The 14,037-nt window shown below is 31.7% G+C and overlaps 1 protein-coding gene across 3 annotated transcripts in view; it reads left to right on the forward strand.

Moving 5' to 3' along the window:
* Positions 1-14,037, forward strand: part of Ih (hyperpolarization activated cyclic nucleotide gated potassium channel Ih) — a 633,919-nt gene that overhangs the window by 435,663 nt on the left and 184,219 nt on the right. For all 3 annotated transcript variants that reach the window (XM_075359885.1, XM_075359888.1, XM_075359887.1), the window contains exon 2: positions 906-1,069. In XM_075359885.1, coding sequence (XP_075216000.1) covers positions 906-1,069 — 164 coding nt within the window. The remainder of the gene's footprint in view (positions 1-905; positions 1,070-14,037) is intronic.

The raw sequence follows: 14,037 nt of genomic DNA on the forward strand, positions 1-14,037 counted from the left end.
ATCAAATCATGCAATCAAAAATCATGCAGTGTTTTACATACTGTATCTCTGCAATTTGTAGTTATGAAGATATGATTTTCTCTTATTACAAATTTTTATAAAGATTTGGAAAAGTTAAAAGCTATTGTTTAAGATTTATTAGATTTTAAAATTTATGATAAATCATTGATCAACACTTTAAACAAACTGGTAAAATGAATTTCATGATGTATAATCAACGAACCAGCTCTTTACTTGGATTCATCTAAAAATTTCTCAAATAAAGTTTCTGAAGAGTAAGACACAAATAAATACTAAATTTAATTCCAAAATTTGTATGCAATTGAAATTATTAAATTTTTGAACTTTTTTTATCTTTTTGAACTTTTTATTGGCGAGAGGGGGAGGCAAATAAAGAAATATGCTGAACTATTCTTGAAATAATTTTGAGAACTCGATTGCTCAAAGAAGCATTTATTAAAAATATACTTAAAATCTAACCTAGTGAGCCATATCAATTGTAAAAAAAAATCATCTTCAATAGACCCTATGGAAATGTATAGTTTAAAATATATGTATATATAAAATGCAAACAAAGTAAAAGTAAAATAAAAATAAAAAAATAAACAATATTAATTGAAAATAAAGATACTTACGAAATATTGTAAAACAAGAATTTTTAGCCGATATTTTAGAAATCTAAACTATTTAAACCTGCAATTCAGATTCCCCACCACGTTTTAGCGAATTCTTCTTTTACAAGATGGTATGTATTTATGGCTATCTAAATGGCCATTTTAATTTAGATATTAAGTAATTTTTTGTTTGTGAACTTTTTAGAACCTAATTTTACTTTCAATATAAATGTAGTAAATTTTGTTTAAATGTTACGAAAAAAATATTACATTGTAAATTTTCTGTTGCAGGTTCTACTGGGATCTCTGCATGCTACTATTATTAGTAGCTAATTTAATAATACTACCCGTCGCTATTTCATTTTTCAACGATGATTTAAGTACTAGATGGATCGCCTTCAATTGTCTATCAGACACTATATTCCTAATTGATATCGTCGTCAATTTTAGAACAGGTAAGACCGTATACCAATTCAGTAATCTAATTAATAATTTTAAAATTAAGTACAGTATTAATAAATCATAATTATTTTTTCATTAAAGTAAACAGGACTGTTTAAAAAAGTATTTATGTGAGGAAAATTATTTTTTTATGTTTGTAAATTTTCACTTGATTAAACTGTGGAAAAGAAAGAGTCTGAATTATTAATCAATCATATTCAGTTCATTTTTTTATTAATTTCATCCGGGAAGATTTTAGAATAAGTTTTGTTTTTTAACATTTCGTCCTCGTTCTAAGACTTTTCTTTTTATATTTCATAGCACGGTTTTTTTGTTATAAATAAAATAGCAACATGCCAGTTTCGGGGTTTGTTAGCTACCTTCAAAACTTTATGCAATTATATAATATATATATTACAAATTCTTTGACGCACAGGCAGAGTAACAAATAATGTCTAATGCTAAAATTAATCTCATCTACAGTGGAATGGTAACATACACCCACTTTTCATATGAGAGCTTTCGGTTTTTGCACAATTTTAAAACATTATTTAGTGGGTAGAACACATTAAAAACAGCTATATATATATATATATATATATATATATATATATATATATATATATATATAAAATAAACATAATTTTAGTTAGTTTTTACCACTTTTTTGTGATTTTTTATTGGATTTATATTTTTATCTGTAGAATTAATAAAGAATTTAATTCCAAATCTAGAATTTTTAACTTATTTAAAGTCAAACTTAATTCATCTTTAAACTTAAATTAGAATATTTTTTCTTTTTTTGTTTTCAGAATATTAATTAATAAACAGCCATATTTAAAAATATGTATTTAAAATTGGGAAACTGAAAATTACATTTTTTATTAGATTGAAGAACTATTTGTGATTATATTTGTTTTCTTGTCTTTTGATAGGTAATTTTAAATTACGAATTTAACTGAATTTTGTGAGTGGAACAATCAAATCTCTTATCAAATGTCGGTAGTTAAAACAAATCAGGTTTTCATTCCTGCACAGTTAACCAATTCCATGACGTTTAACCTAAAATTTTAGTATAGATAATTGTGCGGTAGGATATTGCATGAAGGTGTTATGAAAATTTTTCAATTAAAAAAAACTCTTGCGCAGTTCTCCACAAGAAGACCGACTTTTCATTTCCGACACCCTCTATTTCGCAGTCAGAAATTCATTAATTTTCACAGTACAACGTAGTACATACGTTTGATTAATAAATAGACCTACATACAAGCATCAACTTTCAATTCACTAACCAATGTGGCTCATTGCATCAGTGTGTATGAAAAATACACCATTACAGGGAGGGTGGGAGTCCCTTTGCGCTAGTTATGAAATTATTAGGATAGGTGCAATTTACCTTTTATGGATCTATAACGTCTGGGTTCCACCATATTCAAAGCACAGCTGTATGCGCCTCCATGTCCGATTGTTCATCCACAACAGTACATCAGGGGTGACCATTTCAAATGCTGAACGAACAGCGTCTTGGAGCTGCTGGTTATTGACGTATCTGCGTTTTCGGATCTCTTCTCTTAACAAAACTCCAGAGTGCATTGTCAGGTATGGTTAGGTCAGGACAATGGGGGGGCTAGTAATTCTTCTGCACCACGTCCAATCCAATGATTCGAGAAAATTTCATTGAAATTTATTATCCTCTCCTTTTACCATTAATTTTGGAAGCGACCACTTGTCGATCATTCTCAGATAACTATGATGATTAACTACGCCAGCCTAAATCATAAACATGAGGCGGATGGTGTTTAATCTCCTCAAAAAAGTAAGGACTGTCTTTTTCCTAAAAAAATTTCGTCTACGAGAGCTTCGATAAATCGTCCACTCATCTGAGAACATGATGTTTTTTTATCATTGAAGCAGTAACTGAACTGACATGTATAAACATGTCGATCATGGTGATTGTTTCTCAACTCATTAACTGTGGCTGGACGAAAACATTTAACTTTTAAGTCCTTCCGCATACGCTCTCGCATTGACTATGTTTGAATACGTAACTCTGCAGAATGTTTTCACGTTGATTTGCGCATTCGTTCTAGCATTTGCACTGTGTTCTAACGTTACGCAGAGTTCTGCGTAACTCTGCAGAACGTTTGCGTGGTTGAATAAATGCCTCAACAACAGCCACATCTCAGCTCGATTGTGTGGCGCATCAGGAACACGTCCCGTTACAAAAGCCTTCTTATCCCGTGTTAGTAACGTTTTGATGGTGACGATTTCACAAAACGCACAAAGAAGTCATTCGTAAAATTCTTCAATGTTTTATGAGTGTGTCGACGTTGGTTGACCCACACACAAGGTAAAAAAGCTCTTTGACAGTGAACGTATTCGTATTCGCCATCGTCCCACACTCAGGTACGACTGAAGTCATCCCACCACGAATGAACACGGCACGACTTATCATCACTAACTTTTCCAGCAATAGCTAGCGATATCAGTGGTGAGGATTGACAGTATTTAATCCTGATGAAGCTGGATTTGCTGCAGTGTAAAGGGACTTCCCGCAATTCCATACATAGTCAACATAATCTCAAATTGAGGGTACGTTTCTGTTGTTGACATTAAATTGAGGGTAACTCAAGGACGACTCAACCAGTCTTCATGAAATCTTCTTACGCACAACTTAGATACACTACTACAGCATATCTAAATTTCAATGAAATTGAAAGGAAATTTTAATCGAACCCCAAATTTTAAACGTAGGCCTATGTACACATTTATTCGTTTCTGTTCAATTACGATCCATAGAAAATTAACCATTTATTTAAAGTACTCTTAAAACAAAATTCGTTAAAAGTTAAATCTAATTCATTAAATTTCTCCAAAAAAAAGTAATCTATAAAGTAGGGGACTTTTTCCGTTACCTTCCTAAATGTTCTGTCATACCGATATGATAAGTTGTAGTTTTGGAAAGATATAAAAAAAATTAATTTCGTAAAATGTGGGTCAAGTAAATAAAGAATTTTAGATAATTTTTTTTATAATTTTGCCCTGCTGATTTTATAAAATAGGTAAAACTCACAATTAAGAAAATTATTAATTTTTGAGTAACAGTGAAGAAACAAAATGATTCTAGTATAGAATCGTAAATTTCAGTTGTTATATTAAAAGTTACTTTGCTAGGTTGTAAAAGAGATTTATTGAATTCCCTATTTTACTTTTTCTTGTATCTTATCATGTTTTTTATCAATGCAATTTTTTCTAGTGACTTATAAGCTAAGTGAATTATTTGTAAAACAAAAAGGTAAATATATGTTATCTAACTTTCCTCTAAAGAGGTTTTATGTCAATAGTGAAGATAAATATAACTTTTATTACAAAAAGTTTCAGAAGAATTTATTATATCAGTTCAATTTATAGAGTAAATATTGATTTTGGTGATATTCAAAAACATACCAACCAGACACGTATTCGAACTTTTTATGGATTTTTTTTTAAAGCTAATTTTTCTCTTTTTGCATCAGTTTTTTGATTTTATACAGAAAATGTATTGCTCCTTTTAAATAATTAATTTACCACAAGAATCTTGAACGCTTATGATTGGGAATATGCTTATTCAGAATGCATGAATTATTACTTTTAATATATCCTAAGTCTGATTACTATTCGAAACTATATGGTAATAAAATATGCAATAAATGGATTTATTTATTAATTTTTTTCAAAGTTTTTATAATAAATATACTGATTTCATATACGTTTTTTCTACATATAATTAAGATATTTTTCATATTTAAAAAAATAATGAATTTGTTCGCAAAACAACCGTTTTGCTAGATGAATCTTACACGGAACTTTCACGTGAATCATTGAAAGTCCTAATTCTAGTATATTGTATTCTGTTTCGCAGTAATAATTTGTCTCTGCAAAATCCTGATGTACTCGATAGTAGACCAAGTGCTTCTTACAGTGCAGTTGTAGGCAGTGTATGACATTTTTAGAAACACGCAAGTAAGCAAGCTAACAACGTATATGAAAAAAAAATCTAAAACTTTTTCACATTAGCATTTTATCTATAAAAAGCGTTTGCATTATGTGTCTGTTGTATTATGTGTGTGTTTGTATTATGTGTCGGTAAAAAAGCGTTTCATCTATTACGTTACATTACGTCTACACACTTACTTTTCCTAATGTATTTAATTATATTGTACTACACTGCCTGAATGTAACTGATTCTTAACTTATTCTTCGTGTTTTAAAAAGATTGTTTTTCATGTATTATTATTTAATACAGTTCTGCCAATCCGACGTGCATACTGGCTATACATCACACCAGTATCCGTTGCCTGAAATTCCTTATGCTGCCTTACTCCTGCACTGTGTACGACTATCTATGAACTTATTCATCGACAGCTAGATATAAACCTCAGGCCCTGTGTATTTGTATAAGATATCTTATTATAAGTACATTTGATACAGTTTTCTACACTGTCCTGCTTCGCATTCTATAAAAAAAAATAATTCACTATTATGAAGGACATAACAGTCTATCATAGATAGCTCATTGATTGAAAACATGAAAGTACTGTAGTATTTTATGAGTTTCTTTTATATTACTTAACGTGATTTGATAATTTTAATATCACTCTTAGCCAGTATACTGAACAATTTTTGTCAATTTATTTTAGATGTCTTGGAGAAATTTACATGATTCGTGGTATTTTGTGTGTGTACGTTATCGATGATAACTTGTTTTATTTGATTAAAGGATTTCAAAATGTTAAAATGTTTTAAAAATTGAATTTTTTGGTAGAAAAAATGACAGACGTTTTGACTGCTGTCCTGAAAAATGAACTCATCTCATAATCTACTTTTTTTTTTTAATCTTTTGTAACTAAGATCTTTTTAAGAAATACAACCAGTTAAACTCCTATGAAGGTAATTTTAATATTTGAATATTACCAGCCTCGTATTTAGCCTGCTTGTGGATTCTTGCTAATTATCATAAAATTAAATTTATTTAGAGGAATAAAAAGCTTTTTTCCTTTTTTATAATTTTAATGTAATGCTAACGCTAGTCTACCGCATTATTGTGCAAGAAGCGTGAAAAATCCTCATTAGTTTCATTAATAGCAGAGAATATCTCCTGAAACGGGTACCGATAATTAATGCTGCCTCTTTTTGGTCTAATAATCCCGTCAATATGTGAACATCTATTTTATGTAACTTCTACCAATTGGGTAGAATGAATTAAAATTTTGTCAAATATGATAACGAACTCAAACGAAGGATTTCTTCTCTTATTCAAAGCTCAGATAAATTAAAATCAAAGTTATCCAGTTGTTTAAGGAATCTTTAAAGTAACCATTTTACATATAATAATTGTAAGTCACATATTTATTTACGTCCAGAAATATTTCTTTTTATTTAACTTAAAACGAATCATTTACTCGAAAACTGATTGTCCTATATTGACACAATCGGTTACTGCTAAAATCATAAACAATACCTAAAATTTGACTTTAGTCAAAAATTAGAAACTGGATAAGAAAGCTAGTTCCTTTCCTCCTTGTGAAATATAATACCTATTAATTATTGATGTATTGATTGATGAAAATGTAAACTAAAGGATTAATAATTTCTTCAAATTTTTTCATTAACAATTAATTGTTAGTCCAAGCTATGACCTTATAATTGTTAGTATCCGGCTATGACCGGATAGATTTCATTTTATAATCTTTATTTATAATTGCAATCTCAACTTTTTTTGTATTAATAATTAAAAGTGTTGTTAAGTTTACCGGGTAATTGAGAATTTCAGAAAAAATAAACTTTAGCATTAGTTCATAACTAATAATATTATTATTGAAATAATTAATTAAATGCACTAAATTATTTAAATTCATTATGTAAATTACATTAACTAATAGACTTATTACAGTTCTGAAATTCACTGACGCAGCAGTTAATATATTAATTATAAATTATTGATTATAGTTGTTTGATAATTACTTAGTTAAATTTAAAATGTAATAATTATAATAAAAGTTTGTAGAATAATTTGTTGTACATTCTAATACATTACAATATGAATTAAATTATTTACTTGAGTTTTCTTATTTACTTTTTATCTAATAAAAGAGAATTAACTTTTCAATTGCGGTTTTTTTATTAGAAATTGTTTTTTAATGTCATACTAAGAGATTTATTAAAGATGAAAGATAAGTAAGAAATAATTTTTAACCATATAAATTTTCATTGTTTATTTTTTCAATAATTTCAGTGCGAATTCCATATAGTTATCGTAAATAAAACACAGTAATAACTCTTCAGAGTTTTATTATATTCATCAATTCTCCCACTTTTACTTCAGTAGCTGGCTGCATATAATTATTACTTTGCTTCTTTTAATTCTTTATATAATTTAAAACACGCAGAATTTTTTTAATTTCCAGGCTGTATAAGTCCAATCGTCATAATTATTTTTTTATTTTGTGTTGGTATACTTGTTCCTAACGTATATTTACATTGGTAGCCAAATTATATGTTTAGTTAGCTATCGAAAAGGTTACGAGTTTCAGCATGGTCGGCGATTTTTAATTGGTGGAAAAAATTGAACAAAAAATTTACATTAAATTTTGCTTTAAGAATGAAATAAAGTGCAGAACCGTATTGGAAATGTTGTATGTTGCGTTTGGCTATTTTTCTATGAATAAGAAAAGCATTTACAAGTGATGAAAACATTTCCAAAGAGATCTGTGGATCCGTGGAATGACAAGCGCTTTCTGGACTTCCCTGCATAACAAACAATCGATGACACTGTCGAAAAAGTAAAGAAAATGATTATGGAAAATCACCTATTCACTATCAGAGGGTCAATAAAATTTTTTTTTTTACATCTGTGTTTTCACTGACCCCTGGAGCCAGACCCGAAACCAAGCATAAACTCAGCTGCGGGTGGTACTATTGACTCAAGCTACTTTGGTAGAGACAGAGTCCCGGTTAGGGACCCCTAAAGCGATCCCTCACTGGTAGTACGATGCTATATTCTCTCCCCGAAGGTGCTGCGAGGGATTCATTGATGGTGGGACGCTGGAGACTCCCACCCTTCCTGGACGGGGCTGTCCCCCACAGACACCCAACAGTGCTAAGCAGACGCCGGATCTTATGGTCCAGGTGAAGTCTTACATCCTGCCCGCCGGGTGCATACCCATGCAATCTCCAGGAAAGACACCGAGCCTGCCGCCGGCAGTCCTTCCGCAGTGACCAGCCTCGCCACAGGTAAAGCAGTGACCACTACGGTCTGACCCAGTACAGGAATTGCTTCTATTGCCCGGCTTCCAGCAGTGAAAACAAAGGTCGTTAACTGAGCACCTCATGACTATGCATACTACCCATCCAATAAGGACACCTCCGTCGGCCAGTAATTTATCCGCCAGGATGGATGACATGACCTCAGTGACCACCTGCGTCCCACCTTTTGGTGGAACCTTATGGTACGTCTCACCATAAGGTGAGACGCACCATAAAGTTTTCTGTCCATGCGTGTCGCATGGACAGAACCTCTATCGACACTGACGCCCCCGTAACCTTTCGACGTGTTCCATCACGAACTCATCCTGAGTAGTTAGAACATCCACGTCCTTGACAAGGACGTAAACCCTCCTGCCATCCCTCCCTGTCAGGGCCGCAGTAGTGCCCTCAACCTTCGCTGAAATGTCCTTAATAATTCGTTCAGCTGCACTACTACCGGCCCGCACCCGGATATTAAGATCCTCTCCCTGCCCCTTACTTGCAGAGAGGATCCTGACTTCACCTGGCGACACAGCTCCTTTCACTGAGCGGAGGAGATCGGCGTAGGTTTTCCCCTCCGCCTTAACCATCACTGTCATCGGTGGGCCTGAGGTCATTTCCTTACAACATCCTTCGGCGTTGACACCATCTCACACAACACACACAACTCGGCACAAGATAACTCTTCCCAACCCGTCGTCCGAAGTCCCTGCAAAGCAAACCGCCCTACTGTGACCATTCTTCATAACCCGGGAAACCGACCGACAGACAATGGAGGCCACCTTCCATTCCCGGCCGCCGAATCAATTATAAGGGCGTAATCAGCCTCACTAATGTCAATCCGTGAACAAAAACCATCCCCGGACAAGTCCCGAATAGAGGATTGAACTACAAGGACTTGGCCCGCCGTCAATTTACCCGAACGATCCAGATCCCTGATCCACGGCGCTTTTCAGAAAACCGGGACATGATTCGGATGGCCAGCCCCTACCGCCAAGTCAATCATTTAAGTAAAACCCGTGTCTTCTTCGATGCTAGCGGTGTCCTCCACCAGAATTGAGACTTGGAAAACATCTTCAGGCCAGCCCCGAAGGACCAGCTTCTCAAGTTCTCCATCAGCGACACCGTCGTCAAACATACGACGAATCTCCACACCAGACCAGGACGCAGACCGGTCAATTCCCACATCTGGGGTCTGCGAAGCTAGATCCGTAATGATAAAGTATGTTTGGGTTCTCTAGTCCACCATTTCCGGCTGCATTGAGTGCTTCTCCTGGGACTCCACATCAATGTCATCAAGAACATCCCGGAACTTATCTACCACTCGACTGATGCCATCCATGTTACGAGAGCACTCTTTAATTTACAATTTGTCGTCACGTTACGGTCAAAGAGAGAACTCAGCTATTTAACGTAACGCAAAAGAACCGCTGTATTATTTGCCAGACATTTCACCCGCCTCTTACCAGCGCCAACTCTCTACTCCCCCTCCGAGATTCGAGAGACCATTGGAAACTAACCACTGGGTGATAAGTAACGCCGACTTCTACCTTTGGTTCTACGCTGTTTGCGTGAAGCAATCTGAATAAAACGCCCGGATTTGTGGCAAAAATGTCATGGGAATTGCATCACGATAATGCACCTGCTCACAATTTTCTGTTTGTTCATGAATTTCTGGCCAAAAATCGTTATGATGCCTCAGCCTTCGTAATCGCCGGAAATGTCCCCCTGTGACTTCTTCCTATTCCCCAGTCTAAAAAGAACCGTAAACGACGACGTTTTGCCAATATTGAAGAGATAAAGACAGAATCGCTAAAGGAGCTAAAAGGCATACCAGATATTCTGTTTCGAAGGTGCTTCGAAAATTGGAAAAAGCGCTGGTACAAATATATTTTATATCTGAAAAAAGTACTTTGAAGGTGGAAAAATCAGTGTTGAAGAATAAATAAAGATTTTTTACTAAATAAGAAAAACTAAATTCCGCATATCTTTTTATCAAACCCCGTATACACACACACACACACACATATATATATATATATATATATATAGATGTACTGAGAGAGAGAGAGAGAGAGAGAGAGAGAGAGAGAGAGAGAGAGAGAGACATCTATATATACAAATGTGTTACTAAATTTTCAACAGAATATTTTAAAAACGTCGTATTTGAACTTTAATATGAGATATTTATGGTATCAATACACTGTCTTTTTTTGAAAATACTGTAGGAAAAAAAAAAAAAAATGTTGTGAAAGAAATCCGTTGCAGCTGTTATGGACTTCTCTTTTGAAAGAAATCAATTTCCAGGTCAACTAATTTCAAGATAGTGATATGTTCAGGCCTCACTAGTACAATCTTTCCATTAAAATCGAACATATTATGTTACTTATTGCCTGGCAACCGTTAGAGACGTATGGATTTAGTTTAAGGTTGATTATTTACGATGTTATCTAACAGTATTTATCATATTATTAATCCTAACTACATTAATATATATAATTTTTTTTTATAATTTTTTTTTAATCCGTATATAAATATAAATGTAAATTTTTTTTTCCGTATAAAATTTAAAACATTTTTCCATCTCATGATTGTTCTGTGCTTATAAATTTTCTTATTTCTAAGTAAAAAGTTAATGTGTTGATTATTTTACGAAAGTAATATATTATATTTTATGAATATTCCATAATCTGATTTTTTATAGAATAAAGTAAATGAGATCTTGATGTAGCATATAACATATTTTTATTCAAAAAATTAATATTCTACTTAGCATGTTTGTTATTTTATTGCATGTATTGACCAGTTATAAGTTGATATAACTATTATTTATTTTATCTATTTTATCCTTATATCATTAATTACTCTCTGACAACAACATCACTCTTATGGTATCTTTTAGCCGATATTAAAAACATCTTTTTATAAACTGGATGTAAATAAATTGCACGATATATTGAGGTACAAGATAATTGCAAAAGATGCTTTATTTTTCGTTCGAAAAAGTAAGAAAATTTAAAAGCTTGGTCCTTTTTTTAACCGATAAAGTAAATTTTGTATAATGATTTCGATTGATTAAAATATTATTACAAATAGTTAGTTGTATGTAAGAACGTAATTCATCGTGGTCTACTTGAAATAGTGGTAAAGTCATTTTCAGAGTTTTCTTTTAACTGATAGTATAAAAAAAAGTCATAATTAAAGACGATATTTTTCTATACGTATTAATGTGAGTTATCATTTCTATCAGGAATATTTTGTTAAATTTAAGGGATTTTAAGAGTAAGGTTTAAATAAATCCGGGATTTTTTATTACTTCATCGTTGTTATAAATGAGACCCTTAGAAAAACGTATTGTTATAAAATAATAACAGTGCATATCGTACTGTTTTTAATAGTCTACTTCGATATTTTGTTTTAAAAGTTGTAACAGATATAAAACTGTGTACCTAATTTATTTTTTGTAATAAAATTTTCTTGTTATACCTAAAAATATTAATAGTTTAAAAAAAATTGTCGTGGATGAAAAATGATTACAGGCTTCTTTAGAAAATGTTTTTCTACAAAATAAAGTAATTGAAACCATAAAAAAAATCATTAGCCTCAATGTTTAAGTAACGATTGTAAAAAAAAATATATATTTCTTAAACTTCAAATTGGAGAAGTATATTTTCACTTTTTGAAGTTAAATCCTTTTAAACATCTTTCGTAATAACCAATGCTTTTAATTTTTATAAATTTTAATGTTCTTATAATTTATTTTTTAATTAAAAAGTATAAAAACTTGCTAATTTTTTATTATTTACTATTTACGTTTTTTAATATTTTGTTGTTATAAAATAGTATAAATTTTGTGAATTTTTTTAGTGCACTACATATGTTTTCAGACTGCGCCGCATCCTTGTGGATTGCATATATTACGCGGCCTTATGTTATAAATTTAAATTACCGAGGTACATTCGTCGCATCATAGGTAATGATAAGAATGTACTAGACCTGGTATTCTTACTTCTAGAAGTATCAATGAATAAAATTTAATATAACCAACAATAAATTTTGATTTTAATTTTTTATTCGTGTTATATATTTTAACATAATGGTTACGTTTTTAGGTAGATTTCATGATAAAGCTACCTATTGTAATGGGTACCATGATTCGACTTCCGAAAAATTTCGACATATCTTCGCGTTTCACATACCCCAGACCTCAAAACCAGCGTCAGTTCAAAAGTATATATATATATATATATGTTTCACTTTCTTGTGGACACGATGAGTGCCGTAATTTTGCGCCCATCACTTTCAAATTGATACATAAAATATAACGACACAAAATCTCGGTCGATTTTGTTAATGAGTAAAATCGGACTATGGGGGTGGAAATGGAGAAGCTTTTTTGAAGAAACAAAATATCACTATAACTTTCTTATTAGGTTAAATATCGAATTCGTTTAAAGTTCCTACTATTTTTTGGATAAGGACCTAAAACGTTTCTAAGTAAAGATTTTTGATATCACCAACCTTGGCCCAGGGGGTGAAAAAAATTGGGTTTTGAATACAAAAAAAATCATACCTCCCTTAATAGGCACAGTATCGAATCGGTATAAAGTGGTCGTTAGTCCTTTAAACATTACCTAAAACTTTTGACTGTAATAATTTTTGATATGACCAACCCTTACGATAAGGGATGATCAAAATGATGCTGGAATTGTAAGATGGGGCTTATCGTATGCTAAACATGTGAAACTTTATTTCATATGTAACCGTTGTTATACGGTGTAAATTTGAATTTTTTCTTAACTTTAGTTGGAAATCTTTTTTATTCCCTACTAAGCACCGGTGAAATCTGCCTCCTTCCGACGGGCTGAAAGGAATTTTTTTTAATTATTTTAATTTTAATCTTGTTATTATCATAGTTTTAATCTTCTTTTGTTAATATTTTTGATATCCGAGAAGGAGCTTTTTTGTTATAGTTTTATCCCGGATGATGATAACGCGAAAACGTTTTTCGCCCAAAATAATGAGGAATTTTATTCCTTTATATATTTTTTCATGAAAACTTAGAAAAATTAGTATATTTTTGTGACCGCAGAGCAGAGTAAAACATTTATATAATTTTTTAACCTTTGACGAACGAATCGTAAATCACAATTAAAGAATACCGCTGGACACACATTTTCTTACAGATATGAAGAAACTCATAAAGCACTGTTATTTAATAGAAATAATCTGTTCACAATACTTCCGAAAACAAGAATATTTAAACAAAATAAAAATCAAGATGATATTTTACGCATAACTCATGATGCTCTTGAAAAATATGAGATAAAATAATTTAAAAAATGGGCAAATCAAATACTATTTATACGTATATTTATTTTATTTAATAAAGCGGTTTTTCTAATCTCTTTAAAACTGGCATCATTAACGACAGTAGTGTCACCTGGCATCACCTGTTGTATCACAGACGGTGCTGCTTTAGTTTCCGTAAAAACTTTATGGAAGCCCAATTCCACATTTTTAAAACGTGAATCCTGTTTTAATTTTTTTCTTTTTTTTTAGTTTAATTATACTTTTCATGGTGGTAATCATTGAAAATGGAGTAAGTTTTATTTTAAAATGAAGTAACTTGCTTTCATTTGAAATAAGAGGAGAAAAACAAACGTTTATATTTTCATTAGAAAGCACACATTGTTTT

Source organism: Lycorma delicatula, chromosome 3 (assembly GCF_047948215.1).
Source record: "Lycorma delicatula isolate Av1 chromosome 3, ASM4794821v1, whole genome shotgun sequence".
Taxonomy (NCBI): domain Eukaryota; kingdom Metazoa; phylum Arthropoda; class Insecta; order Hemiptera; family Fulgoridae; genus Lycorma; species Lycorma delicatula.